This window comes from Mucor velutinosus (assembly GCF_035048745.1).
Source record: "Mucor velutinosus strain NIH1002 chromosome Unknown tig00000041, whole genome shotgun sequence".
Lineage (NCBI taxonomy): Eukaryota > Fungi > Mucoromycota > Mucoromycetes > Mucorales > Mucoraceae > Mucor > Mucor velutinosus.
The window spans coordinates 1,839,566-1,865,039 of NW_027041905.1; the positions used below are offsets into that span (position 1 = coordinate 1,839,566).

A 25,474-nucleotide genomic window follows, 5' to 3' on the forward strand; every position below is an offset into this window, starting at 1 on the left:
TTCTTTTGTTTGTTCCACAGTTGGGCAAACATTAGCGCCATCACCAAGCCATGCAATTGCTTCCTCGCGCAGTTTTTACATGTCCTAAGTACACTAATAGGACCAATGTCTCTCATTTGAGATAACAAGCCGCAGCCAGCCTACCTGATGTACCGCCAAAAAGTACAGCGCCGAGCACAGAGCGTTTGCCGTAGTGTCATCATCAGCGAGGATGAACGCGAGCAAATCATTCTAAGTGTGGCATATCGAGTACTATGCTAAACCGATAATGATGCTGCCTCACCATCATTTCTTTGTTCGTAAGTTTTCCGCCTGAAGAAGACTCAGCTTCAATCATCAAGATGCAAAGATCTTTTTTGTTGTCTTCAGTTGTGTTTACGTAACCGTTGCTTGCAATGGCAGTACGCTTATCCTCAATGATGTCCCGGTAGATCTCAGCCATACGAGACCCTGCCAACTGAAGAATTGGTTTAGCTCAGTCTACAATCATTGTTTATTGTATGCTTGATTACAACAGGAGAGATGGAAATGAGAGCTCTTTATATGCAAGAGTTTCATGATGTAGTGGCAATTTCCTCATTGGATGCTCAACTTTCAACCAAATACTCTTGCAGTCCGATGTAGAAACTAATACCGAGAGTTGGTCGAATCAAACCTCTCTTCATGTAAATCATTGTCTCTGCAAAAGGCTTTGATGGGTTTGCAGGTGAGCTAGTACCTTTACAAATAAAACAGTTTGTCACATCAACTGTAAAATATATAAGTGCTTCAAGTGACATGCATTTAATAGGTGATAAAATCGGCTAGTTTCATTAATGATGATTCTGGAGAGAATTTTAGCCTGCCATAAGCTTAAGAAGAAAGTTCGACACAACCCCACATATTTCTAAATAGTGTTGTCTGCTATTTCGGCCCGTTTTTTTTTAATATACAGGGTAAGTTATTTCATCATTCAGTGACGAAATACATTGACAGCTATAATAGCAATCTTCATATCCCTGAAATAAGAGATTAAGCTTCACTATACACACATTTTAGGTAAGCCCACTGGCTGGTATTACCATGTAGGAAAATTGCAATAAAGCTGCTTGGGTAAGCTTTAGTACCTTTCAATTCGGATCCGCTCTTCTTATTATCAGCGTTGTAAACATCAATTTCTGTCATCATGGATCACCAGCCGCTACACAAATGAATTGAATCTCAGGTTGATGTCTGTTTTAGATTGGCCAAATTTTTTCTCTTTTCGACTTCTTTAATCTATTTTCAGATTCGATTATATAAAGTGGGATAAACATCCCATACTTGCTTGAGCATTCTTGGGGTGCTTTTTGAGGCGCATCCAGCCGTGTTATTTATAAAACATGTTTTGAATAAACTTATTGAGCAATTCTTGAAAATACGAAATGAGATTTTTGGTCAAAATGTCGAAATTCTGCATATGAAAATCTCATGAGAGTAACTTTAGGGGCTGCCTTGAGTCGAGAGAAGCATTTTGATCTAATACATGCCTTAGTAAAGTCTTCATTTTTGGGATCAAAAACGCAATCATCTGATTTTTGATGTTTTTCATGAGGTACCCCTCATGCTTTTTGGTCGAAATTTTGGCGATCGCAAAAAAGTTGGGTGAACGTGTCAATAAGTAAGTACTACATGAAAGAAATTGTTTGATGCTATTCTGGCAGTCTAAAACGGCTTGTAACACGAGAAAACAGGGCTCTAATACGTTCAAATCATGCTCCGTTGTGCCTGTTTTTGACTAGTAAAAGGCAATACAAGAATACTAACGGCTTAAATATGATTTGCTTCCGCTGTTACAGACGTGCAATATCGTAGAAGAATTAGGTCCGCAGTTGCAGAACGTTTATAGACCTTCTAGTCTTACTAACGAGATACTGAAAAGCGAAATTTATTTACATTAGTAGGATACCATGATTTGCAAGACAATTTGGGTCTATTAGATAGTCTTGAGTGATAAAATTATACTGTACGAAGCTGGACCTATAGCTTCTAAATTTGTTTAAAGACTTTGGACTGAGAGGTTCAACTATAAGTTTCACGCGATCATACTAGCTGGAGATTTGACGCCATTGACGAGGCAATGCAAATCTGACAATTAGCAGCTATGACTAGACTAATTTGAAGAGGAGGCTATTTCTTACAGCAATCAATGGCTAGCATTCACACTAATGTACCAAGAAACATATGTGACAATGTTTATAAAGACTCCATCTAGTATCTTGTTCATTATGTAGCTGGGACAAGCAGAGTAGCTTTCTTGTATTCAACATTCATTTGAACCTGGCATATATGAACCTTACATGAACATGAAACAGCATCTCCTTCTCCTATGCCATCCCAGCTCTGAACTATTGCCAACATATCACTGCTTAGTAATAGTATGTATTCCTATGCACTTTCTGCAAATCTATGCTTGTATATATATATATATATATATATATATATATATTGGCCGATCAATCTCGCTACACTCGATGACGGCGTCGCCCTGCGGGCTCTTGCCGAAGGCATTTCAAATTAGAGACAATAAAAGCCTGCTATTTATTAAGTAGATTTTAGACAATCTCTCAGTAATAAAAAAAGAAAAGATAATATCAGAGTCAGGAAGGGGGAGGCATTTCTCCCTGTATCCTCCTCCCTTTGCTTATACACTGGTATCAACGGAAGCTATTATTGAAACGATGTGAAAGAGAGTTCAAGCTTTATGCAGCATTTGCATAGTACTACATTCTTCGTTTGTGCCACATTTTTTGGTAGTAAAATTGTCATACCATTCGCTGGTGTTGCTCTTGAGCTGGCGACATAAAGCTGGCTACGTGTAAATACAGAACTTGTGTAAGATCTACAGCGACTTTTTTCAAATATTGTCATTGCAAAAGGCGCGTTTATAATGAAAACCCCCCAAGAAAGTATTTGGGTTAAGTAATTGCCCTTTCAGTTCCATGATACCCATTTAATCAGCATCGCAATCATCATTGTCATTATCAGAAAGGCATTTGGGCCAGCCAGCAGCAGTGCCGCTTGCTAAAATTGATTAAAACTCAGTTTATTTTTTCTGTTCAAGATTGGACAGATTTTGTGTTTTCTCGACTTCTTTATTTTATTTTGTGATATTCGACTATGTAAATTGTGATGATTACCCTACGCTTCCTAATACATTCTTGAAGTACTTTCCAAGACGCTTTCAATGGTGTTAATTGTAATAGGTGTTTTGACTAAACTTATAGAGCAATTTAATAAAATATGAAATGAGACTTTTAGCGAAAATAGCCGTATTTTGCATATGAAAGCTTCATAAAAGTGGTTTCAGAGGTTGCTTTGGATCGAGAGAAACATTTTGATTTAATATATGCCATAGTAAAAGTCTTTATTTTCAAGGTGAAAAACGCGATCATTTGATTTTCGATGAAAACCATGAGGGGTACCTCATGCTTTTTGGTCGATTTTTGGCCATGTTTTTTTTGACCCAAAAAGTTGAGCAAAGGTGTCACCAACAAGTAACTGACAGATGAGAGCAATTGTTTGGTGCTATTCTGACCATCTAAAACGGTCTTAAACGCAAGAAAACACATTTCAAATGTACTCAGGTTTTGCTGTATCAGGGACGCTAAGGACTGAAAAGAGGAAATACCAGTATGCTGCTTGCCCATATATGAAGTGACTATATGAATCTGGATGTAGAGTATCACATAAGAATCAGATCCACAAACAATATGAAGGGATTTCATGAGGGTAAACATAAAAGTAGCTGTGTTTTGATAAGATACCCAAAGTAAATCAGTAGCGCGAACTGCGGCTGCGCAGGTTGTTTTTCACCGAAGGTACAGAGCCATCCGAAGCATAAACTCTCATATGATTAGTGATTTCATATCAATTAACAATCAAGGCTCTTCTAACATTATAGCTTTGTTAATTTTGCGATATTAGCCAAAGGCCCGCGGCAGCGCGAGCCGTTTGAGCGTAGGTCAGGAAACTACCCGAAGTGTCGAAAGGCTCATAATGATAAAGATAATTTGTGTAAGAAAATAGGATTCGAGAATACTGGTGGTATCAGTGATCCATTTTAGTAATAAAATAGCCACTCTATTGCATATTATTAATTGATCTTATCGGATTTATCTAAAAATCTGTGATTGTTCATTGTTAGAATACATATCCACAGTCAAAGCGTGTATACAACAGTTTAAGATAGAAAGGTGTTTGAAGAGCCTGATAAACCAGTACGAGCATTTGTCGTAATAATGCTAGAGCTTGGAGAGGCTAAGGATAAATCAGGGAATAATGATGAGGTAGCCTATCTCATAAATGTCACTTGCTTAATTTATCATGATCGCTTAATTGACTAAATCAAAGAACGCCTTCAAGTAAATCAAATCGCAACCACACATAACAACTTCTGTAGATATCAAAAATTTACTCTGTTGAAAATAAAATTTATTATGGAGGTTCCACTCAAAGACATTTACAAAGACTCTGTAAACGTGCTTAATAAAGGTTTACAAATGTAACGGACTTTATCTGGTTTAATACCTCGGTTGGTCCCATCTCGAGTCATTTGCAGTGCGAATTAGTGGTAACGTAGCATTCCTTCATCCCAGCTTTCCGATCTGTTTAATTCATCGTTTTCGCAAAAATCCCATGTACTGTCCAGTGAGTTTGCACGCAACAGTGAGTAGCAACGCAATCAAAGAGGTCTCTAAGAAGAAAGAGAGAGAGAGAGAGAGAGAGAGAGAGAGAGGTTAATGCCAGCATAAATAGATAGTATGGATATAAATGTGTTACTGGACCTGATATTGCAGTGTAAAAGGCTTTCTTACAAAGCACTAAGCAGACCAACTTAGTCCTCAAAGAAGGCATAGGGCTACCCATGTTCGCACAAAGCTCATCATACTTTGTGTTATCTGCTTGTGCATTGTACTTGATTCAAGAGATACCTAACATTGTTGCGTGAATGCCTTCCACAAAACGTGTCATAGCGCTGTAGCCAGGCTACTTGTAAGCCAGTTCAAACGTATGATGACCGAAAGCAGCTCACAAGTGCATTCACGCAACAGTGAGTAGCAACGCAATCAAAGAGGTCTCTAAGAAGAAAGAAAGAGAGAGAGAGAGAGAGAGAGAGAGAGAGGTTAATGCCAGCATAAATAGATAGTATGGATATAAATGTGTTACTGGACCTGATATTGCAGTGTAAAAGGCTTTCTTACAAAGCACTAAGCAGACCAACTTAGTCCTCAAAGAAGGCATAGGGCTACCCATGTTCGCACAAAGCTCATCATACTTTGTGTTATCTGCTTGTGCATTGTACTTGATTCAAGAGATACCTAACATTGTTGCGTGAATGCCTTCCACAAAACGTGTCATAGCGCTGTAGCCAGGCTACTTGTAAGCCAGTTCAAACGTATGATGACCGAAAGCAGCTCACAAGTGCATTCACGCAACAGTGAGTAGCAACGCAATCAAAGAGGTCTCTAAGAAGAAAGAAAGAGAGAGAGAGAGAGAGAGAGAGAGAGGTTAATGCCAGCATAAATAGATAGTATGGATATAAATGTGTTACTGGACCTGATATTGCAGTGTAAAAGGCTTTCTTACAAAGCACTAAGCAGACCAACTTAGTCCTCAAAGAAGGCATAGGGCTACCCATGTTCGCACAAAGCTCATCATACTTTGTGTTATCTGCTTGTGCATTGTACTTGATTCAAGAGATACCTAACATTGTTGCGTGAATGCCTTCCACAAAACGTGTCATAGCGCTGTAGCCAGGCTACTTGTAAGCCAGTTCAAACGTATGATGACCGAAAGCAGCTCACAAGTGCATTCACGCAACAGTGAGTAGCAACGCAATCAAAGAGGTCTCTAAGAAGAAAGAGAGAGAGAGAGAGAGAGAGAGAGAGAGAGGTTAATGCCAGCATAAATAGATAGTATGGATATAAATGTGTTACTGGACCTGATATTGCAGTGTAAAAGGCTTTCTTACAAAGCACTAAGCAGACCAACTTAGTCCTCAAAGAAGGCATAGGGCTACCCATGTTCGCACAAAGCTCATCATACTTTGTGTTATCTGCTTGTGCATTGTACTTGATTCAAGAGATACCTAACATTGTTGCGTGAATGCCTTCCACAAAACGTGTCATAGCGCTGTAGCCAGGCTACTTGTAAGCCAGTTCAAACGTATGATGACCGAAAGCAGCTCACAAGTGCATTCACACAACAATGAGTAACAGAAGAACCAAACTACTGCTCAAAGAAAAAATGAATTATTTTGAGGATATTGTGACCTGATTTTATTTTTGCTTTTGTCATTTTTGAGGCTATAGAGAGGATCGTGTAATAGGGAGTAATGCAATCTTTTCATCCCCTCAAATAACTCAATGTCTAAACGATCCAGGCGTATTTTCGAAGAGCTGTCTTCGGTTACGAAGGATAAATTACTTTTGCAAGCTGCTGTTGACCGCCAAACTATCAGACGTCTACGAAACGAAGTAAATTCAATTACGTTGAAAATTAGATAATTGATTCTAAACAAATTAACATTTTGCTGTTAGGCAGAAGGAATTGAAGTAATGACTAGTATTATTAATTGTTCTATGTAAACATGACATCTAATCTTGTGTTTCTTAAGCAATCTACAACTAGAAAGAAGAAAAAAACCATTTCAAAGAAGGAGACGTATTTTCAAAAGTAAGTACATTGTTAATATCATTAAATCTTCTGACTTTTTAAATACAACAGCTTAGCAAAGAATCAAGTGACAGATATTTCAATTTCAACACCTGGTTCTCACATTGATGGCCTCGCCAAAGTCCAGGTCAAAAGATTACACAAAAAGAAGAATGCTCCTGCTTATGAGAATAATAACATAAAAACACTTTCAATCAAATTCAAAAGGGTAAACAAGGAAAGCTTGCAGTATATTAGCGTGCTGATGATTGCAACTTTCTTTTTCATAGATCGTTAATTCAGGAAATCTGAAAGTCGTATTGAATTCTTGTGAAAACTACAAGCCCAGCACATCTGTTGAACATGTTGTTAACAGAATCTACTTGTTTGTGTAAGTCTAATTAGCAAACTATTGATTTGTATATGACTACTAATGCCTCTTAATTTTTGTAGACTTCGAACACACGTTGAAAGGCCCTGGATGTTTTCAAATGAAAACTTGAAGCGATACTCCGAATTTGATTTGCAAGTTAAATTTTGGGGTTACATCTTTGAATCATATCTTGGCCAATGTAGACACATTATCTTACATTGGTGAGTTGCAAAATCAAATGCGTTAACCTCTATTCTTTAGCTTACCTTATCTTTTGTTTCACCTTTTAGGGGAGATACAATGAGCAATACTTGTAAAAATATGGGTCTGCGGTTCAAATTGGACCTTCGGGTTCTGATCTTGAGGGAAGATGAAATGGTTGTAGATGGCGCGACAGGAGAAATAGCTAGAAAGGCAACAAAGGCAAAACTTTACGCTGACAGACTTAAATCGGTACTCACTACAAAGTGCCATTTAAACACATTTCTCGAATCATTAAAATATATATCAGAAGAAGATATTATCAATGTGCATATGCCTATTGTTCAAGTCATGGGGCTAGAAGCGAAGGTGTCTTCTTTGCGTTTAATTGAAAAGAAAAAATACGCCATGGAGGATCTACATTCGTTCAAATTTCCCCGAACATCAGAACAGTTGAAATCAGGAGAGCTCGAATCTTTGATCAATGGTCTTACTCTGATTGAGGTAAATGCAAGTACGAGGGCTTATACTGTCAAATGAAATATTTAATCCGTTGTTTATTTATTTTTTAAGGAAATGGTGAACAGCTTGGAGACAAAGTTTAACGATGGACAGACTGAAAACGAATCAAGCATGGACAGAATCTTAAAGGAAACAAAGAAAAAGAAAGAAACGATAATGAAGGAATGGTTGAGCGATGTAACTTGGGATTCAAATGATGAAGAGAGCGATGACGAAGAATCTGAAGAAGACAGTGATGAAGAGAGCGATAACGAAGAATTTGAAGAAGATAGTGATGAAGGGGACGAGAGCGATAGTGATAGCCAAGGAGTTAATGACGAGATTACCAATAATGATAGTGATGAAGAGGTTGTCAAAGAATCTTCACCCGAACAATAATCATATAACAAAACAATCAACAGTCATTCTTTTATAAAGCAAATGAAGTAACCACTATTCTACTCTGTTTTAAATTGAATTTATTTGTATTAATAAAAAGAATTAAAGGCTTGTATGAATTAATACGTGTAAACTATACATGTATCAAGAACTCTCTGGATTCTTTCACTTGTTTATTATATTACTTGTGTTGCGATTATACAGAGTATTAAATACAAATAGTGTCGTCTGCTATTTCGGCCCGTTTTTTTTAATATACAGGGTAAGTTATTTCATCATTCAGTGACGAAATACATTGACAGCTATAATAGCAATCTTCATATCCCTGAAATAAGAGATTAAGCTTCACTATACACACATTTTAGGTAAGCCCACTGGCTGGTATTACCATGTAGGAAAATTGCAATAAAGCTGCTTGGGTAAGCTTTAGTACCTTTCAATTCGGATCCGCTCTTCTTATTATCAGCGTTGTAAACATCAATTTCTGTCATCATGGATCACCAGCCGCTACACAAATGAATTGAATCTCAGGTTGATGTCTGTTTTAGATTGGCCAAATTTTTTCTCTTTTCGACTTCTTTAATCTATTTTCAGATTCGATTATATAAAGTGGGATAAACATCCCATACTTGCTTGAGCATTCTTGGGGTGCTTTTTGAGGCGCATCCAGCCGTGTTATTTATAAAACATGTTTTGAATAAACTTATTGAGCAATTCTTGAAAATACGAAATGAGATTTTTGGTCAAAATGTCGAAATTCTGCATATGAAAATCTCATGAGAGTAACTTTAGGGGCTGCCTTGAGTCGAGAGAAGCATTTTGATCTAATACATGCCTTAGTAAAGTCTTCATTTTTGGGATCAAAAACGCAATCATCTGATTTTTGATGTTTTTCATGAGGTACCCCTCATGCTTTTTGGTCGATTTTTGGCCATGTTTTTTTTTGACCCAAAAAGTTGAGCAAAGGTGTCAGGGAGTTACTACTACTCAAGTACAGTTGTTTGGCATCATTCCGGTGACTCAGAAAGATCTGCGTGTCAGGAGATGAAGGCTTGAAAGCTGTCAAATTTGGCTGTATTTTTGCTTTATGACTTTTATTTACACGACATGAATCACATCTTTAATAGCTGAAGTCTTCTGGAAGGGCAATTCGGCAGCCTGTACAACTTCTAATTTGAATAGAAGGCATATTGATTTTGGTAAAGCTAATTCATGCAAATTTTGATGTATTTTGTTGCTGATAAGCTTGATAATAATGAAAATAAGAAACCGAATTTGCTGCTTGAATACTATGGCTTTGCACCTTCGCTTCGCTGCGATCAAGCCCTCAAATAGATCAATGCTACCAAGTGTTGGATTAAATGCTTAGTTGTCATAGATTTTGCACCTTTGCTTCGCTACGGTAAATTCCCCCCTCCCCAAACCCCCTCCCCATTGTCGGCTTCTCCGGTGGTTTTGTTTACCTTTGTCCAGCTCTCAATTCTTTAGGATTATATTTGAAAGAATGTGGTTGTTTTGTCTATTTTTTAAAAACATAGTTTTCCAGTATATAGTGAAGATGTCTAGTGGAATGCTCAAGAGCTCAACGTGCTACATCTGAAAGTATCCAGCCCTCCCCTCTGAATTTTAGTCGGCCTAACGTTTAAACCACTCAGATAAGAGGGGGGGGGGTATAAAATGCAGCCCCACACTAGTTTTTATAGCGGCAACTCAACATTTGTAAATATACCATCCATGATCTAATCAAGGTACATTTCATTGGTCGTGTAAAGAACTTTCAGTTAAAAAGTAGGGGATTGAGAGGGGTGGAAGTTCATTTTAGCATCATCGTTATCTCTCTTCCTTCATCCTATTCACCCAACCATCAAGAACTTGTCACATGATACTCGCCGCCAAGTGCATCAAGTGGGTATTTCTATTGATTTCTTCCACTGTCTTTTTCCATTACTCTTTTCCTTCTTTATTCCGAACTATTAAAGAAATGACTCCTCACAAACTTTGTATGATTCCTGGTAAGTGCTGATTACAGCAAGTGGTCTGGCAAGCAAAATGAGACTAATATGATCAAAAGGTCCCATCGAGTTCCACGAAGATGTCCTCGCTGCCATGAGTACCCCTGCTACCTCTCATGTTGATCCCAACTTTGTTCCCATCTTTGGCGAATCCATTGAAATGGTCCGTAAAGTTGTCTTGTCCGAGAAGGCTCAACCTTTCATCGTTTCTGGTTCTTGTACCTTGGGTTGGGATATGATGGTCAACTTGCTGGAACAAGGTGATGAGGTGTTGGCCTTGAACACTGGTTACTTTGGTGATCACTTTTCTGAATGGTAAGTTTGAATGTGTGAAGATGTGTGTGTGTGAGGGGGGGGGGAAGCGTGTGAGTTGCGTGAACTTTATTATTAATAATCATGATTTTTACAGTTTGGAAGTCTATGGCGCTAAGATCACCACACTCCGTGCTGACGTTGGTTCTCGTCCCTCCAATGATGCCTTGAAGCAAGCTTTGTCTGAAAAGAAGTACAAGATGGTTACTGTCACTCATGTTGATACCTCGTAAGTGTGCATGTGATAGCAGCATTGATGGCAAAACACTCATGTCTTTTGTAGCACTGGTGTCTTGTCTGACATCAAGGCCATTGCTCAAACTGTCAAGTCCATCTCCCCTGAGACTTTGGTTATTGTTGATGGTGTTTGCTCCGTTGGCTCCGAAGAGATCCGCTTCGATGAATGGCAGTTGGATATTGTCATCTCCGGCTCTCAAAAGGGTTTGGGTGTCCCTCCTGGTCTCTCTGTCGTTGTTGCTTCCCCTCAAGCCATCGAGGTCTACAAGTCCAGAACCACTCCTATCATCTCCTACTATTCCAACTGGAACAAGTGGTTGCCTAGTAAGTATTTATAACGTGATTGATGTGGGGAGACATTGACATCTAACGGATATGTGTCATAGTTATGGAAGCTTATGAGTCTCGCAAGCCCGCATACTTTGCTACTCCTGCTGTTCAATTGATCTATGCTCTTCACGCTTCTCTCAAAGCCATCACCAGCCAACCTATGGAAGTTCGTTTCGAAAAGCACCGTGAGGTCTCCTCCAAGTTCAGACAAACTATCCGTGATTTGGGCTTGAAGACTGTTGCTCAATGCGAAGAGTGCTCTGCTAACGGTATGACCGCTGTCTGGTTGCCTGAGGGTATCGAGATTCCTCAATTGGTTCCTGCTCTTGCTGCCAAGGGTGTCCAAATTGCTGGTGGTATCTTGAACGGTTTAGCTGGCAAGTACTTTAGAATTGGCCATATGGGTATCTCTGTCACTGAGCCTGAGCGTCATCACATTGACAAGGTTGTTGAAACTTTGACTGACTCGTTGAAGGAACTTGGTTACAAGGCTTAAAGCACTGCAATGATAGATTTCGAAAAATTATAAATATTTTGTTTAAAATGATAGAGTAGTTCTTACCCATTTGTATTCCACATTTACTACTCTCGCACCTGTATACAACATTGATTCAACAAATTAATAAAAAAAAGAGGCTTTTATTATGTTCGTACGCTTATCAGACGCTAAAGTCAATGAATAGAGAATGAATGTTCATGCAATCTCGTGCACATGCGCTTAATCATACAGCCGGCTTTGACACTTAGTTATAGGCTTTTTCTGTGTCAATCAAAATCAGTGCAGATCAGTGTAACACAATACACAACGGATTTGTCTTGATTTGAACAAGCTAAAAGGCCATGATGCAATGGTAGAATTAGCCCCTTTTTTTTTTATCTCTCAGCATTCCCACCAAAAGGTCCTGATACAAATGAATTGAACTTTATTATTTCTTATTTGATGTAAGGCATGCATTTTTTTTATTGAAACAAGATAGATAGAATATACACAGTAAGTAAGAATTATTTTAGTGGACTAGGGGAGGGGAATCTAATGGGATGATTGGCAAGTGGCTTCATGGGCTGACTTGTGGGCCTTGACACATTTCACGCTACAGTAAGGCTGTGATTTACAACGAGCACACACAGGCATCACTAGCTTTTCAATGCCGCAATTGGAGCAAGTAACTGTATGAGGGTTAGATGAGGAAACCGAAGAAGTGGTCGAAGACGAGGAAGATGAATCAAAGGTAGATGTAGACGAAAAGGTATTTTTATGTTTTATCAACGGTCTCGATGCTTCCATTAGGCGTTGCATTGTAGCCAATGCAGTCTGTTGCAAGTGTTGTTGTGGTTCAAAAGGAGTAGGTCGCACAGAGGCGCATTTGCGGTAATAGATGATTGCCTGATTGACCTCATTAGATTGCTCGCACACCAAAGCACGACAGTTGTAGATAGTAATGCGAATTGCCCTGCGATAGTTTTCATCGTCATGATTACTGCTGCCGCTTATATCGCTTGCCAATGAATCGATAGAGCCTCTTTTACCCAGAGTTGTCATTACTGGAACATGGACATCACATTCATATGATTCCTCCTTGAGTTGTTTGGCAAATTCCCAAAGCTCTGCAGTAATCAAGTCAAACCAATGAAGGTACTGGTACCTGTTTGTTTCTCTGTGAGAAAGCACCAAATTTGTCATTTGTAAAGCTAAATCAAACAGATCACTGTTGCATTGGATAGGTTCTGATTCCCGAGCATACTTCAATGCAGTCATGTAGTAGCCTGCAGCTAGATCACAGCCGTAACAACCATTGGCATCATGCTTCATATTGACCTGAGAAGCCAAGCGTATGGCGTCTTGCAGTGAATGCTGGCGAATGGATTCAATGTTCAATTGCTGATGATAGTGGTTGGTACTAACGCTTGTGGGCGAGAAGTAGTCTGACTTGCCATCATGATGGGGTGCTGAAGGTACTATGATCTTGGGAGAGTACATATTTTTTCTTACAAGTATGAATTGAGAAAGAAAAAGGAAGAAACCTAGGCTCGCATTGAGCCTTCTTTTATATGTACGCACTGAGACTCTGATTGTGGTACCTCTCTTTAGTAGCAATTACCAAAGCACCGCGCTTCTGAATCTCAGTCAACTGCGTTGAGTTTATAACATCTGCACAGGTGATCTCTCGTGCCTAGTTTTTTAAATGTCAAATTACAAGGTTAATTGCGTCTTGATCTATCTGATCTTCCTTGCAGTCATGCGCACAAATAGAGCTTCTGCTGTCAGTCCTTCAAATAGAGCCATTGCTAGCTATTTGGAGGCTCCATCCCTCCATCTAATAAAGCTTCTTTGACAAAAGATAAACCAAATCAGCCCAAAGGGTAGTTCGGGTATTCAACTGTTCAACTTGAATCCACCATTCAAATCGATTGAATATGCACATGTTGAATTGGCATCATTATCATTGGATGCAATGATCACAGTACTACCCTTATGCTTGTAACACCTTGTTGAAAGTTTGGAATCGACCTATTAAACTTGTACTGCAGTGGCCCTGATTTAGTAATAGGAGATTACTCGAATTTTCCGTATGTCGGTTTGTTTATTTCATCTAATTATACCTACATGCTGGAAAAAGACAAACGCACAGTACCAATGGCATAAATTGAGTCGACTCACCTCACAGACATTTATCGTACAGATCAACTTTTGATGGCATCGTACCCTTACTGTTAGAGGCAAAGGTTACGATGGCAAACAATCTAACAGTTTCCATTAGATAATCTGATTACGCTATTTGTCTTGCTTTACATACGTAACATCCTTGATCCTTCTGTTGCACGAAAAAGAGTTAGAATTGGAAATTATAGGTTAAAATGGTATACACTTTACATCCTATAAAGGGTATTTTCTACATATTAGAGGCGATGCTGTATATCCAACAACAAACATGCAAGATACAAGAAACATTGCAGAGGGATTTTGCTGATAAGAGCAAAGACACAGACTCGACTACAATGAAGTGTGGTGTACAAACATTTGTTACAAGCTGAAGATGTCCTCTTCAGCACACAAGATTTTACACGTGGACCAACGCAAAGAGTCTATTTGATTTAGACTCTCATGTGGTGTTCAACCAAACAGCTATAACAGATTGTTGTAACAGTGTTATATTTCGTTCCTTGTTAAAAAAGGTAAGGGTCATTGCGTATACATGACAGATGGTTTGATGTATCATGGTTAACATGAATCCCATTTCCTTGGACGTGTTCACACACACAGAGAGAGGGAGAAGCAGCTTCTTAAACCTGTGTTTCACATGAAGTTTATTTGCACTGTATTCAAGCTCTTTACATACTAAATCAAGCCTTTCTACACTACATACCATTGGTTTCCTGGTCGATAATAATGGTTCTACAGCACAAATGTCTAAATGCAGAGATATAAGCCAAAACCAACCATCTTGGCTCCTCTTGTCCGATCTCTGACTATTGTTTATTGCGAGATGGCGTCTAGAAGTATGGCAAGTAAATTCTGGACCATTCGAGCCTGAATTAGAGGTATAAGGACTGATTTGAATGGCAGTCTTGAACGGCAGGAATGCGATTTGTCAGCCCATTCATGTTGTGTAATCTGGCTATTTTCAGTCGAGACATTTCTAAATGTGCAAGACGCATTTCTCGCTCAAATCCCTCAACTCGGTATACGTACAATCGCGATTAACCAGCCGCCTCGTAATTATTAGGCCATTATAAACTATTCGGAACTTGCTCAACGTCTTCTTTTGTCTTTCTTCCTATACACGATCAACATTACAAACAGCCTAAAAAGACCTTTCAATGATAGAAAATGGCAATTGTCAGTAGCGCACACTATATCAAGTAAAGATGCTATTGCATGTGTATTAGAAAGATGGAATGTAAGGCATATGCTAGACCAGCCGGTCAGCTTGCTCTTGCCGAATTCATCAATTGCAGATGGTTATAATGCACATTTATGAGCATAGCCTTGGAAGCGACATATACTTGAAGATGTCTAAAGCTCAAGATCTTCGCTGAACTAAAGCATATTGGATAGGTTTTACTGCGCAAAATGAATATCATTTGATAATAATAATTGCTATAATGAATGCACGAGATGATATAGCTTTGAAAGACAACTCAATTCTTATGGAAATGGTTTATCATTATGCAAATCATGTCTGCGCTGGTCTCTATGTGAGTTAGTATCAGGCATTCATATTAAATTAAGGGGAGTTGAAATACATGTAATCCCTGTCAAGGCACAATAGCTTGTTCCTGAATTTTGACCCACCTATCTGTCGCCAATAACAAGTCCATACAATACAACTAATATATACTGACATTTTCAAATTTCTTGATGATGGCAATTTCTTCAGTCATTTCTGCTATGCCTTCATTAAAACTAGCCACAATTTACAAACTAAGCACGCGGACATTGTATCTGGTCAAAGTGGCCATGAATGAACATCAAGAAGGCTGCTGTAAAAGCACTGAATCATTCGGTTAAATCAAGTGGAAAGATCTGCAATAGAGGGCCAATGGATGCTCCATTTCCCAAATCGAAAAAAAGCAGCCATTTGAGTTCAACGTGAGCAAAGCATCTCCAATCATCAAGCCCACGGATACCAGTAATGCAGCCAATGAAAACTACACGTGCTTTATTTAAAATCTTTTTAAACTTTAGTATAAATTAGCTTTGCTGACACTCTTTCAACTGGTTCATTCTCTGTTTCATACATTCTATACAGCCATGACCAACATTACAGTCGGCACCATCGACCCCAAAAAGACATCGACAGAGCCAAAACCTAAAGCAAACATTGCATTGCGACCTTATTTCGCAGACACTGATAAAAAATTCGTGCAGTATCTATTCTACTCTACATATTACAACCTTGTTCCTCAAGCTGTGCGCATCCGAGTCAAATCACCCATCGTTCTCGGTATTTGGATAGCTATCTACGCTTACCTGGTAACAGTGATCCCTGCAACTATTGGCAAACTAGGCTGGTCCAAGAATTTACTGATAGGTATTCAGATCTTGGTGACATTGGTTGTTTTCGGCGGTGGGCTGATTGGGTTGCTGTGGTATACTGACAAATTCGACATTACCAACCGTGTTGTGGAAGGCATCGAGAATGATTTGAAGGAACCTGATGTGTATTACCGTGGTGCTCCAGGCGATGTGCGCAAAGGTAACTTTTGGGTGTTGACGTTGAATGATGAGGTTGTGGGCTGTATCGGTATGGATCACACACCCAAGCCCGTTATCGACAAATCCGCCAAAAGCTCAGTCTACGTGCGTGCCTCTGAGCGTCCTCGTGCAGTTGATGCTCCTGAGATCCATCAAGCTGAATGGAAGAAAACTGCAATGATCATGGCTAGAGCTGATGATCTGATCCGTCTTACTTTGGTTGGTGTCTTTGATGTTGCTAGAGATTTGTACTTTAAATTCAAGAGCATTTCCCCAGCTGATGTGAATAGCAAGAACGAGGCTAAGGAAAAGGTATTGTTCGAGGCTCATAAGCCTAATGAAGCAAGTGTGCGTCGTTTGGCTGTCAAATTGGAGTGCCAAAACCATGGATTATCTACAGTGCTCTTGAAGAGAGTTGCTTTCTGGGCTCATGCTCACCAAATTGAGTATCTTTACGCTGATGTAGACGAACTTCAATCCAAGTTGGGTGAAATTTTAGTCAAGAGACATGGATATACTTTGGTTTCTAAAAAGAAGGAGGGTTTCTTCAAGACCAAAACCACCTACAGATTAGATGTCAAGCTGTGGATGAGTAAAGAGCTGGAAAGACGTGCTGAAGAAAAGATCCTTGAGGATCAAAAGAAAGAGGACGAAGAGCTTAAAGAGTACGAGTAAAGCCTTTAGTTTAATGTAATATACCATGCCACGTAATCTCTAGTTTAATTCAATCAATAAATAAAACAATAATATGCCTCACATATCTTTGTATAGTTGGATATGCACTACTATTTATAAAACGTCAACTATTATACGAAAGCAGTTGGTAGTTGTGCTCTTCCATCCTTCCATTTTCCTTCCTCTCAAAGTCGTCTCAAGTCTATGCTGCCAGTAGCAAGGTCAACAATGCTACTGGTTGCATGTAGTATTTGTCCGTCTGTCATCTACTAGATAGCATAAAAAAAGGTGCGACACGACTTTCCAACTACTCTATAAGGTATACTGGTGTACATTTTATCAATGTCTGTTTTGTTTTGTAACTTATTTGATTTGCATCACACTTCAAATCTCAAACTATTAGAAGCTGTTCCATTGCAACGTTGTCTTAAAGATTTTATGCTATCAAGGCTTTCGTATCGCTCTTAACGAACTAACCAAAGCACTAATTATTGGCATGTTATTGAAAAGCTCGGGCAAAACGACCTTCAATAACGAACAAACACATTTCTCTATGAACTACCAAATACCAAGAGGTAGAAAAATCGAAACCCAGGCACACACACACACCATCAGATGTGAAGTATGGTATATAATAAAAGTAATAAGCAAAGTGTGGTGGTATATAAATGTACAATGTTATACTAAGGGGTCATGTTGGTCCATGCTATTGCCTCGATTATGCAGCATGTTCTTCAATGCTCTTATAGCAAAGACCGTAAGCCCAATGCTAGACCAATCTTCATCCAGTAGCTCTTTTAAATCACCTACTGTCATAATATCTTGGTCTTTGAGCTTACGAATCCACTCTTCTGCTTTTGATGGGTCACGATTGGTTGCTTTGGCTGTATCGTACACGAATTCATCCACATTGGCATCATCAAAGTATTCTGCATGAAGAAAAACTGTCAGTCAGCCAGGCTTGTATGGGATGCAAAAGCTCTTGCCATACCCTTTTGAGCCACTTTGCTCATGTGCAATACATCTTGAGAAGGATAATCTTCACAACAGGAGCTCTCGCTTTCATCTGAAAAGATGGAATCCTCGCTGCTATGAGATTGTAGTCTTGCTGCTATGCATGCAGCTGCTTTCTCCAACTCGAGCAAGGCTTGCTTCTCCTTTTCTTCTGCGATAACAGCCTGTTGCTTTAAATATTCACATTTCTTTTCTTGATCAACGACTCTATCCATCAGCGCTGCTAATTCTAATTTCGATTTCTCCAGCTCTGAGCATATATCGTTCTCTCGTCTCCAAACTGCCTGTTGTGTGTTGTCCTGATTTCGCAGTTTCTCAGTATCTGGTTCCTCTTCCTTCTCAATATCCCGTAATATGCGATTGATTTCGTTTGTGATCCATTGCTGGTATCTCTCTGGCAACACTTGCTCCTCAATCTGCATAGGAAAGCAAAGAGTTTATACACAGATAAGCTATGCAATCGGATTTCCTATCTACCATTTCAGCAACTACTTCCTCCGCTGTGTCTTCTTGCTAGTGGGTTGAGTTGTACTACATAAGCAAGACGTCCTTCATGCATGCATGCCATAGCACTTACCGTATTAAACTCAAACTTGACACTTAACTTGTCAGAGCCCTTGAAGACAACTTGCAATGTGACAATAGTATGCGAAGGATCATTTTCAAGTATGACAACATCGGGCTCGACTGCCAGAAAAGAGCATTCAAGCAACTCTTGTGCAGATAGCCTACAGTGCAACAACCACGTGGTTTTAGCGCAAGATTGAGGAGCTAAATATTTGTAAATACCTTTCGTTTTCATTTGTGGACAAACAGCTATTGATGACTTCCAGTACTTGTTGGTTCTGAATCTTGGCCAGAGAATCTGGTTTAATGTGCTATTTTTTGCCAGTCAAAAACAAGTTCAAGCATGGACAAATAGCAAAATACAAACCTGACACACTTTCTTGTAGATTTGTGCTGTATTTGTACATTCCGCATACGGATATTCGCCCGTTGTCATTTCGATCAAACACATGCCGAAAGCATACAGATCCACTTTTTCATTGTAGCCTTCCTCTTCATACATTTCAGGAGCCATAAATTCAGGAGTGCCAATCAGTGTATATTTTTTGTCACCGAGCCACATATTTTCAGCTGTGCCTAAATCGCCAATCTTGATTTCGCCATGCGCGCCGTTAATAAAGATGTTATCGCATTTGATATCTCTGTGAATAATGGGCGGATTGTGTCCATGCAAGTAGGCTAAACCTTTCAAAATTTGACGACTCCAACGTTTCACAATCTTGGGGTTGGGTAAGCTCAGTTTACGGATATACTCTCTCAACGTTCCAGAGGTCATCAGCTCGGTAACAAAGATAAATTCAGTGCGGTTTTCGCTGAGCCAGGCATCATGAAACGCAATAATGTTTGGATGGCGCACTGATTTCAAAATTTCAATCTCATGTCTAACATCCTTATTATTATCATGTCCAATCTACACATGTATATATGTCAAAGTTGTAAGTATCCATTCTGTACCAGAAAGAGCGAAACCTTACATGTAACACATTCCAAGCTACTTCATAGCCTTCTTCACGATCCATGGCTTTATACACTACTTTGAACGCACCTTTACCGAGCAAGGTATTTAATCTACAGTAACGCTTATTGGGCGACCATTCCAATACATGCTCTACTTGGTTTGTATTAGATCTGTCGATTAGATCCTGATTAGCAGTATGATTATTCATGAATGTTGTGATGGCGGCCGAGTCTCCGTTGCTGGTGCTGTTAGTAGTGTAGGAGGCATCGATTTGTGATAGCTGGTAGTTGATGTGATCAGCGATGGACGTCGATGTGACCATGGCATCTTTGCTGCTGTCCATTAAGAAGGACGGACGGTATGTGTCCATGGTTGTCACAGCATGGCTATCAAAAGCAGGCTCTGCCTCGGTCATTTATGTTGAGAAATGTAGTAAAAGCGAGAGAAAGAAAGAGAAAACTTATCATGTTGGAAAAAACCATGTGTTTATAAGCATCTCGGAGTACGGCGGTTACTCAATGCAAGCCTATTATGTTGCCATGAGAATAAAATGTTGGACAAAAGCAGAATCAGGTACCGTCCTTGTCTGTTTCTGCCTAAACAAACAATAGCTACTACATATTTGTACAGAGAAAGCGAGACTAATTTGATCAGGTGCTCAAGAATGAGTTTGCTCGACATGTACAGAAATTAAATTTATCCCTTCTTGGGCTACTCGTTGTATTTAGTGTCGGCATACAATAGCATTAGTGCCAAAGATCTGGAAAATCGCACTGATCTGTCAATGTTCCTTCATGACCATGTACTCAATCAAGTGAAGCCCAGGGGTAGGCAGCAATAGGGATATTTGTTTATAATAATAAGAAGCTTTTATCACCGAGAATTGCGTTCATAGTGTCTCATGTTTCACTGCATTGGGTCTAGTAAATGCTGCATCTCAAGTAATGCCAATGGATTTTGTCATATTCACGTTTCCTAGACCCCTCATTCCACGAAATACTGCAGTGGAGCTCATAGTAAATAAAAAAGTTTAGAATGAACAGGGAGCACACATTTTGTACTTGAAAAAACAACCAACAGAAATCACCATATCTCAAATCGTGCCTTTATGTAGTGTTTAACAATACCTAACCGTAATGATCACAGCTTGTTTCAAGTGCTATTGATTCCTTGTACAATTGCTAAGAAATTAATAGGCTTTAGAAGTACTATGTTTGATATATTGAAGCGTATTAGGCCTAAAAGGTGAGTGATGTAATCGAAAGCCCCTCTACAAACCGCTTTGATCGGGTTCAGTCTGTTTATACACAAGCAGTATGCGTTGCCAGAAATTGTAGTTGAAGGCTTTTCGCTGCGTCAAAAGTGTTCAGCTCATACAACGGGCTTAACTACTGATGGAAAATAGCTTTACACAAATACGACAATTGTAAAAAAAAAATTGCAGCATTAGATTAGGTATTTAACGAATAAGAACAATACAATCTCCACACTATCCGAAAATCAAGAGGTAAGGACATGATGGATAAGCATTCTCGGCAGCAATAATACGAAACCATCATACAATATTATATAATACTATATCAAAATTATGACAGCTTTCTTTCAAAAATGATATGTTTAATGAGATTAATGTCTTTCAAATGGCAAGTCAAGCCAAGCTCATGGCTAGTTAATATTCACTGATTGCATTGAGTTATCCCTAGCTTGATCAACTGTTGGTTTATTCAAAAATCACTCGATATACCACAAGCCTGCTTCTTTTTCTTCAATTTTTTCTGTTCTCATCTGCACTGCTCAGCTCATTATGCGTTCTCAAAAGAAACAGAAAGCGTAATCCGTCGACGCCAGCCCTGTTAATTTGCCTTCCACATAAGACATCCTTCGCATAAATTTATCAGCTATTATCAAAGACTCTTTAGTAAGTGCTCCCTCAACAACTCTAGAACGGGCCTCATATTGTGTAGTTTCACTTGGCTTGCAAGTACTGAAATTGATTTTGATTTTCAACAAAGAAAGTATATTGACAATGGCCTGCGTTCAAAGCTTCCATAACAGCAACTTGATTCATAAAGAGCTTCATGTTAAGAAAAGTAAGCTTATACAAGTTCTCTTTCAAAATAGTGCGCAAACTTCAACATACTTTTAAAAAAAGTCAAATAATTTGAAGCACATGCAGCCGATTCACTCCACCTACTCTGGGCCAAAGGGTATCAGCTCTCAATCTCTAACAATAAACCCGATATACTTCGCGAAAATTGGCAGCTAGACCTTGAAACCTCTGTCATAAAAATTGCTCTACAGATATACCCCCCCCCCACAAACTTTGATAATGTATGGAACAACAGCAAGATTTTCGTCAACCTGTTCAACAAGCTCTTATATTGTTACTGTTACGCCATTACATTGCACCAAACCTGAAGAGAATTTAGGGAAGAGAAAAAGGAAAAGAGAACAGTAAGTTGAACATCTCATGGGGTATATACCACATTGACCAGCGTAGTTTTTCTTTCAGAGTGGAGATAATCAGTGCAAGCCCATTGACGACAATTAAAAGACTAACTTTTGAGTCGAGCCGAGCTGCGAAATGACAGATGCGCTTTTTTTATGAGTGTAGCCATTCCTTTACATGCGGTTTCATTAGAAGCTCGCCTTAAGCCTGTCATCTGTAAAATAATACTCAAAGGGTCATACCGCAGGATTTTACTAAGTGAACGAGAGCTTCAAGCTTAGTGGCTTCTGTTTCTTTTTCAATTCTCTATACGATGGTATGGTTATTATAGATAAATAAATAAAAAGTTGAATATCCCCTGCTTGTAGCTCGTAAAATATATGATTTTGAGCAAATTTATGAAGGGAATGTATATCTGGTACTTAAAACCATTATATCATAATGGATATAACATAGAGCTATTGAATGGTTTTTGTTTTGTGCGAATTGAGTGAGTACTTGTCGAGATATGGTCAAAAAAGGGTATCATGCAAAATCATGGATTTTCCTTCAAAATCTGCCTGTGATAGCAAGCAAAAAATTGGGTGACCTTTTTTTGGTCAGGACAATATTGTTAATATTTCATGATAGAGTCATACCAGAGCTTCAAGCAATAGCTCATTCAACAGGAAATTCCTTAGTCTACAATGTTTAGTAATGCTCAACAAAATGTTTTGATGACAGATACTGATTAATCTTTAGAAAACAGTCAAAAGATGGCAAAATGTATCTCATTAAATATCAAGTAAAAAATGTACACCAGAGACTTGATATGGATACCATTGTATTTTCCTTTGAATTCTTTACAAGTTTTATATAAGTTTGAAGGGGTGTTTACTATCAAGAAACGCGTACTTTTAAGGTCGATAGATTTCGGAATCCCATGGATCATCATTCAAAACAATAGAAATTGAAGCTCCGTTGGCCTTCTGCATGTGTGCACGACACAAGGGTGAATTTGACCAAGCATTTTAAAAATCGGAGCGTACAAAAAGGGCCATATTAACATGCTGGTTTCAAGTTATCAGTAGATACTTGACATGTTGAAGAATCTTACTTTTAAGACTAGACAGTTGTAACTTGCTTTGCTCGATTATAATAAGTGTTCCAATTTAATGCATGCATATTCCTCCGCTTAAAAATAGCATCTCCAATGTCGATTATATCATGAAACAGGCGTTTTCAATACCAGGTACTTAGTTAGAAGCTGACCCTATATCATTATTCTACAACATATTTTGGTTTCAGGATAGTATTACAAGTTTGTAGAACATAATGTAGCTGTATCTAGTATCACTGTTATAAGCATGTGTCTTACCTGTAATGAAATAGCCACCCAAATGCAACTTAATTGATAACCAAAATTCAACAAATAGCACTCATTCAAATTTATGCTATTTGGATCTATTATTAATGAAAGCGCCCAAATGTACATCAAAAAACCATTTAAACATACTAAAGTAAAGATGCACGCTTATATCGCACATCGTGTGAATGAATCACTCCTGATCACAGTGTATTCAATCACACCACCCATGATGGTCGTAATAAGTGATGGTGTCTTTATCCAAATAAAATCAAATCAATAACAAGCATATTCAAATATGATAACTATGTTCTGCTGCCATAATAGTTGCACAATACTCCAGATAAAGGGTTCCATACTTCAATAACAAACATCACACTTTAAACTGCCGAGGCTGTATTAAACCATGTTATGACGATAGCTCATCCAAGCCCATCAACATTACTCTAAGCGACCTTTATGGACAGCAATCTTGCATTGGTTACTACGTTAAATCAAACATCAACAACATTTGCCAGATATCGCAATAATAGCATCTATCGCTCTCTTATCATCACTAGTCTTACAAGGAGATTGTTAAGCACAAAGAATAAAAGGACTATAGTTTGTAGCTTATGAAAATGTTCAATATTATAAAAACAAGAAAAGACTTATTTGAATAAGATCAGACACAAAAAACTAAAAATTTATTGATGAAAACAAGAGTTATTTTTTCTATTTATACTAAGTTCTAAATGCCAAAGTAGCAATTTATCGTACAGCGCTTATCACATCTGGTGAACCTCAGCATTTAGATAGCTGAGATGCACTTCAATTATCATAGCTTGTCCATGTTGTTGCACAACACAGACATATCTACCCATCAAGAATACCTTAACCTTTATAGACACTGTAGCCCTTCCGGTACAAGAGTATTCAACAGTAATTATATATCATTTAAAGAATAGCTCAAGTTTAAATTTTTCAAAAGCATCTGTTTCTCAATCTACAGAGCTCTTCAAAAACTTATCATCTACCTGCAAAAAGAATATTCGTAAATTACCCCTAGGGTAATATAGGGTAATATTTCAAAAATTTGCAGTGGAAAAATTATAGTTGCCTAGTGTTCAAAAATTAAATATACAATGTCTAGACTGTCAGGGTTGAAGGGTATTCTGACTGATTTAGATCTGCAGGATATAATTGACAGGCTAATCACAAACAAGAATAAGAAGCGCAGGTTTAAACCTAGAGCGCCAGCTACCAGGAACATCAAACAGCGATTAACCTGGATAGCACACAACATTACACAAACTATATTGGATAAAACCAATATCCAAATCTAATAGTAATAAAGGCACCTTTTTATCCATTCAACTAAAAGGCTATAACATCTTCCTGCACACTCTTCATATCTATCTCCTTATATATTTCGATCAGATCTCAGATTGCATATACTATCTTTATATATAAGCATCTGGCAAAGACTGATAAACCAGTACGTTGTTGAGGTAGCAAAATGAGGGAGCAGATGAGTAGGTTCAGATCAATAAACCTGGGAGATAACAACCAACTAACCTCTGTTCAATTGTGGCACCTTGGCCGACTGAAAGAACCAACTTACAATAACAGGTACCAAAAATTGATGTGTCAAATGTAGATTTAGCGATAGAGAAAAGACTTTGAAGGGTGTTCGAAATAAAGTATTTCTTAGTAAAGATGATATGTTCATTTATTCAAAACTTCAAGATTATTTATAGCTTTCCAATTCCTGTATCGTTGTAACTTCATTGCTTCTTGTTCAATTCCAAAGGTTGCCCATGAAATCTCTTCGCATGTTGTTTATTCCAGTGTCGATGTGGATGTGGGAATAATGATTCATCTTGACATGCGTTGCCAAGTGTTTAGTTTGGCGTGAGAGTCTTGATCCATGTGTTGCTTATCTTGTTTTTCAGTTAGTGCTTGGTTTTGTTGGGGGGTGAGTATTGATTTTTGAAGTGATTGCTTGTTTGATTTGTATAAATATTAATGTTTGATAGATAAGGCCAAATTGTTGAGAAGATGAGAGCCATTTAAATGTGTTGCTAATTATAAGTTTGGTGGTTTTACATTGTTTTCCTTATGTGATGCTGTTGGTGTCATAAAATGTGTATACTGGTAATCTCCATGCGTGGACCTAAACTATCCCCACACATTTCACATGAATTCCTCTAATTGAAGATAGGTTGATAATAATAATCTCAAATACAT

General features: G+C 38.4%; 5 protein-coding genes across 5 annotated transcripts; 3 read left to right on the forward strand and 2 right to left on the reverse strand.

The window, feature by feature from the left end:
• Positions 1-6,386: 6,386 nt before the first annotated feature.
• Positions 6,387-8,149, forward strand: ATC70_000779 (uncharacterized protein; the record flags this gene model as incomplete). Its single annotated transcript, XM_064820189.1, has 8 exons — positions 6,387-6,497; positions 6,561-6,575; positions 6,638-6,696; positions 6,748-6,904; positions 6,966-7,066; positions 7,129-7,269; positions 7,339-7,753; positions 7,823-8,149. The coding sequence occupies 8 exons, from the start codon at positions 6,387-6,389 to the stop codon at positions 8,147-8,149; spliced, it is 1,326 nt and encodes a 441-aa protein (XP_064684109.1).
• A 1,981-nt stretch (positions 8,150-10,130) lies between these two features.
• Positions 10,131-11,536, forward strand: ned1_1 (lipin Ned1; the record flags this gene model as incomplete). The annotated part of the gene is made up of 5 exons (XM_064820190.1): positions 10,131-10,161; positions 10,221-10,476; positions 10,571-10,702; positions 10,757-11,034; positions 11,097-11,536. The coding sequence occupies 5 exons, from the start codon at positions 10,131-10,133 to the stop codon at positions 11,534-11,536; spliced, it is 1,137 nt and encodes a 378-aa protein (XP_064684110.1).
• Positions 11,537-12,070: 534 nt separating this feature from the next.
• On the reverse strand, positions 12,071-13,018 carry KAR2 (ATPase with role in protein import into the ER; the record flags this gene model as incomplete). The annotated part of the gene is made up of 1 exon (XM_064820191.1): positions 12,071-13,018. One exon carries the CDS (start codon positions 13,016-13,018, stop codon positions 12,071-12,073), a length of 948 nt encoding a protein of 315 aa, XP_064684111.1.
• Positions 13,019-15,793: 2,775 nt separating this feature from the next.
• On the forward strand, positions 15,794-16,912 carry ATC70_000782 (uncharacterized protein; the record flags this gene model as incomplete). Its single annotated transcript, XM_064820192.1, has 1 exon — positions 15,794-16,912. The coding sequence occupies one exon, from the start codon at positions 15,794-15,796 to the stop codon at positions 16,910-16,912; it is 1,119 nt and encodes a 372-aa protein (XP_064684112.1).
• A 678-nt stretch (positions 16,913-17,590) lies between these two features.
• ATC70_000783 (uncharacterized protein) lies at positions 17,591-19,866 on the reverse strand (the record flags this gene model as incomplete). The annotated part of the gene is made up of 7 exons (XM_064820193.1): positions 17,591-17,841; positions 17,904-18,342; positions 18,404-18,439; positions 18,504-18,654; positions 18,716-18,804; positions 18,861-19,403; positions 19,468-19,866. 7 exons carry the CDS (start codon positions 19,864-19,866, stop codon positions 17,591-17,593), a joined length of 1,908 nt encoding a protein of 635 aa, XP_064684113.1.
• Between the last annotated feature and the right edge of the window lie 5,608 nt (positions 19,867-25,474).